Genomic DNA, 5,206 nt, shown 5'->3' on the forward strand with positions numbered 1-5,206 from the left:
AATCTAAAACTGTTAAAGGCGCAAAACACAGTCGCTGCAAGTAAATAAAGCACATCACTTTGTTTCAATTAGCTTTTGCTGTACTTTTTAAATATAAATAATCAGTGACCAAAAGTTAAATTACTAAAAAATATTCTGCTGAATATTGTAATAGAAATGGAAAACTAGAAACTTTTCTTCACTATATTGGCCAAAGAGAACAAGGTGATAGGTGATCAGTCTTGTTTCTGTTTTGCTTTGCTCAGTTCTTTCTTGATTTGTTTATGTTCATTTCTTGTGTCTAGTTATTTGTTAATGTTACATTCACTTAGTTCCAGTTGGATCTGCTCCCTCGCCCCCAGTGACATTTTCTTTCTCTCTCTCCCCTCATACCTTCAATCAATTAGCTAATCAGCCCTGGTCTTTTGTTCCAGCATTCACCCTTACAGTATTTATACACCTCTCCTGCTTCCACTTCTCACTGGTTCCTCCTGTTACATCCTGTTTACACTCCTCTGAGTTCCTGATTTTTGTATTCCTGTTTTTTTGTGTGCTCCTGACTGTATGCAAGTTCTACTAATTTTTGTTTTCATTAAATACATCACCACGCACACAACGCTCCTTCCTCTCTGCGTGTGGGTTCACTACAACCTCAATATATCATGACACTTAAATCCTTTTATGGTTTTGTTAATGTAGTTACAATGTCTCAAACCTTGTAGTTTACTGAGAAACAAATATAGTTTCTGAGTGGGTTTCTTGACATAAGAGAAAATACAAAGTCATAGAAATAGTTGTAAGAAGAAAAGAAAATGTCTTTGAAACAATCAAATTCTCTGTTACATTCAAAAGTACACTTGCAAATTGAATAGCAAACATGCCGAATAATGCATCTAATTCATACAGTTTTTTTAAGGCTAATAAGTATGTTCACTACCAATAATTCATCATGATGATGATTATATAGGCCTATAATGCTTAAGTCATTTGCCTTGCAGTCAACCCACGCACACTCCATTATGAGAATAGACCAAGCTTAGCCATAGCCCTTTGGCCTGAAGAGTGTCTACAGCATCCAAACAGTCTTTCCTTCTCATACATGTCACTTTTATTCAGGTTCAGTAACAGATGATCACTCCCAAAGCCTCGGGCAACAGTGTCACACAGACTTCTTAAGTTTATTTGTGATTTATACCGCCTGGTGTGAGTCACGACACAGCCCTTCATGTATAGGGTCTGTGTCCCCAAGGAGAGGAAAGTTAAACTATTTACCGACTCATTTGCTACTTTGGAGTCGACTATTTTGACAGCATTTCATATTTAAATGCTTTTCAATAGAAGTGTTTCTTACAAAGCTTACTAAGATTTATAGACAAAAGAGAATGCCATTGCAGACCAAGGTTGCTTCACCTGGTCTGTTATATCAAATACAACTCACATTTAAGATGAACAGAGAAGTTCTCATCAACATCTATGACTCTCAAGCAGACGCTAAACGTCACATGAGAGGGAACTGAGGGCTTTCATTGGTTGTGTCAATGCTCACTGCTCAAACCTCTACAGAAAAGGCATATTTCAGCTCGATTAAAGTTTGCTTTAAAGATTCGGACAAGCCAGTGAAATGCTGGGAGAATATAGATGAGGTCAAAGTGGAACCGTTGGAATGTCACCTGACTCCAGGTTTGAAGGAAGAAGAGATCCACTCATCACCCCAGAATCTTCATGCCAAAAGTGAAGTTTGCAGGTGGGACCATCATGGTGCAGGGTGTGTTAAGGCTTTGTAAGAAACACTTCTATTGAAAAACAGTTAAATATGAGATGCTGTCAAAATCTGATGAAACGAGCTTGACAAGACACGCAGTCAAGGACACTCTTAATTGATTTGAGAGAACTAAGAAGTAAAACTGCTAAAATGGCTCAATGAATCGCTGGACTTATTTGCAGTTGAGAATCTAATGACAGAACTGATTGTCAGAGTGCATAATGCTGGAGTGTCAACACATTCAAGATTTTAATACAGGTTGTGTGGGAGAATGTGCCAATTCACACCAGAGCGATGCATGTAGCTACTTTCTACAGGAAATGGCTGTTGTCATGACCAGAAAACAATGCTTCATACATTTCTGTAAATATATTGTGTACTTTTATCCCTTACTTGATCTGTTAATGTAAGATGAACCCCAATAACAAATAAGAAATCAAAAATAACTACATTAATATTTATAACTTCTGTGATGCAGTGCAAAGACTGGCTCATTAAACAGACTAACTCCTGACTGGGTAAATAACACCAACTCCGTTTTAGACCGCCTGGACTGGAGTAATGTTAACCCTGCTTACTTATTTTGATGGATAATCAATTTAAGATTAAACATATTTAATCTTGGTCAAGAGCACAATCATTGCAAATTCTGCTTTTGAATAAACTGGCACTATACTTTTTGCACAATTTCTTTCTTTTTTTTTTACTATTTGTTATAATTTTCAACAGTTACTCATAAACTTAAGTACTAATTTGTTGTGTAATTATCTATAGAATTTTGGCACTTTTGGTCATCCATGAAATGTAAACTTCATTCAAATGAAGCAAAGAGTTTTGATTTGTTGGTTGTTGCTTGGGATCCAAATGGATGAAGCAACTCCTAACATTTCATGTTGTCTTTTGGTTTCAAGAATCTGAATTCACTTTATTGAACAGAACAGCATTGTAATTAAGCAGTCTAAATCTGTGAAAGTCAGATTTAGACTGCCTATAGTAGTACCATGAAGGGTGCCGTTTTTTGTTTTTTTCTGATTGGGTAATTATTATTGTTGGAAATGCTTCAAGTAAAACTAATTAAGTTATATCCTAAAGATAAAGACTCAAAGAAAGCTCTGGAAAGTGGGGGGAGGAGGGGAGAACTTGGGAGTGGGGTGGTGGGAAGAGCACTGGAGGGGGTTCTCGTTATCATGTTTCGAGTTGGATGAGCAAGAGGGAGAGGGAGAGAAACTCAAGTAATACCGACGAGGACCACGCGGCACAGAAGACGGACGAAGGCACGAGACATGATCCAAGGACTGAGGTAAGTTTTAACACAGCAGAACCATCCGTATGCGTGGAGCTGTGCGATTGTGTGACCAGACACGTTCTGCTTCGTGGTTAAAGATTATTAAGCCAACTGGTGTGATAATATCATTGATAATCCTGACTTCATTCGGTGATTGAGAGAGACTTCTCGAGAAAAATAAATGAAAAAAAGAAAAGAAAATCCACGATCTATGACAAATAAGAAAACAGTCGAGGGAGGGAAGGTATTTTGTGCTTCTGTTCGTGCTAAAATAAAGGTGGGATTTTTTTCTTCTTCCGTATATATAGATTATTTAGGTTAAACCGTGAAGAGTTTGGATCTGCGGGGATGATGCGTGCAGACAACAGTCCCATAGACGTCCTTGTAACGTGTTTGGAAAGCGCGCTGTCCGTGGTGCTGAAATCCGGTTTCTGTATTTTCTCAATGAATGACACTGGCACTCAACGAGGTGCAATAGTTAAATTATCTTTAAAGAATTAGAGACACGTAATTGAGCTGTGATTTAAGTGGTTTGTTCAAAGGCATCCTGATAGGAGACTGTGAAACAGGGCGTGTGGAGAAGAACATGCGTGCTTGGTAAACTCTTAACCTTCTTTCCTCATATATCACAACAATTTTCTGGATTTTTTTTCTGCAGGTGCCTACGGATACACTCCAAGGAACAATCCCACAGGTAATGGCTGGGATAAGCGTGGAAGCCCTGACAGACAGCAGATAATATGCCATCGCAGTCGGCACGGCTCACGCTCTGTGGCACGACATGGCACGCGTAAAGATGAGTTTTTTCGCTCTCCTGTGTCTCCCCGCATGCCTCGTGATCACCCACAGCAGCGGCAGCATCCACGAGAGATCGGTGGTGCCCCGCGCCGCGTCCCGTTCCGTGGCCCGCATGGACGGGGACGTGATCATCGGCGCGCTCTTCTCTGTCCACCACCAGCCGTCTGCCGAGAAGGTGGCCGAGCGGAAGTGCGGGGACGTCCGGGAGCAATACGGTATCCAGCGGGTGGAGGCCATGTTCCACACGCTTGACCGCATCAACGCCGACCAGCACCTGCTCCCCAACATCAGCCTCGGCTGTGAGATCCGGGACTCCTGCTGGCACTCCTCTGTTGCCTTGGAGCAGAGCATTGAGTTTATACGGGACTCTCTCATCTCGATTCGGGATGATAAGGACGGTTCCAAATGGTGCATCGACGGAACCCCGTCCAACCAGCCACCGCCTTCAAAGAAACCCATAGCAGGAGTAATCGGCCCCGGATCCAGCTCTGTGGCCATTCAAGTGCAAAACCTTTTACAGTTATTCAATATTCCACAGATTGCCTACTCTGCCACAAGCATCGACCTGAGTGACAAGACTTTGTTCAAGTACTTCCTAAGGGTCGTTCCTTCAGACACTCTGCAGGCCCGGGCCATGCTGGACATAGTCAAGCTTCACAACTGGACCTACGTGTCTGCAGTTCACACTGAGGGTGAGAAAAATCAGCACCAACTCCAGATCCACTTTTTGAGAGATCTGGGCCAGATTTATTTCAGTCCATTTTTAAACCTACAGACTGATGGGTATTAAAACCCTAAAATGCCAAATGATAATTCATTAAATTATCATTCTTATGTGGTCATATAACCACAACTGGAACATTTCTTCTTTTTGCAATATGCTGATCACTTTGAAATTCTCTCTAATTCGCTAAATTGTGTACTTTATCTATTAATGGTTAGTAAAATGTTTACAGTTCAACTAATAGCTAAAGTATTTATGAGTTATATTTAAGGATAATCTCAATGTACCTCTCAACAAAATAAGCATTAATTTACAATGTTTTCAGTGTAATGTTAAAACTAAAAACTGATGTTCTTAAACAGTAAAATGTATTAAATCCTTTCAGTATTGATTTAATTTTAAATTCCTGTATTGGAGTGCTCTGGAAAGTAATTATTATTGCTGCAAGCCATCAAGCCGGAAGATGATTGGTTACTCTAAACATCAAGTGAACTTTAAACCAATCAGTGTAAGCTCCACCCTTCTGCTGATCCTCATGACAGACCAGAGTAAGGATTCAAACATAAAATACACGTGTTAAAAATTTCAATTGATAATAATACAGAAATGAATAAATACATAATTAATCGTATGTGATACAATCACTGAAATATATATA

The 5,206-nt window shown here is 39.9% G+C and overlaps 1 protein-coding gene across 3 annotated transcripts in view; it reads left to right on the forward strand.

Moving 5' to 3' along the window:
• Positions 1-2,937: 2,937 nt before the first annotated feature.
• The window catches only part of grm1a (glutamate receptor, metabotropic 1a), a 39,752-nt gene continuing 37,483 nt past the window's right edge, over positions 2,938-5,206 (forward strand). For 2 of the 3 annotated variants that reach the window (XM_007547501.2, XM_007547508.2), the window contains exons 1-2: positions 2,938-3,041; positions 3,685-4,516. In XM_007547501.2, coding sequence (XP_007547563.1) covers positions 3,808-4,516 — 709 coding nt within the window. In that variant the 5' untranslated portion in view covers positions 2,938-3,041; positions 3,685-3,807. Of the gene's footprint in view, positions 3,042-3,069; positions 3,304-3,684; positions 4,517-5,206 lie in introns of those variants that run through there. The other variant, XM_016669570.1, reaches the window with a different exon arrangement.

This window comes from Poecilia formosa, unplaced genomic scaffold, assembly GCF_000485575.1.
Source record: "Poecilia formosa unplaced genomic scaffold, Poecilia_formosa-5.1.2 Scaffold1, whole genome shotgun sequence".
In the NCBI taxonomy this organism is placed as follows: Eukaryota; Metazoa; Chordata; class Actinopteri; order Cyprinodontiformes; family Poeciliidae; genus Poecilia; species Poecilia formosa.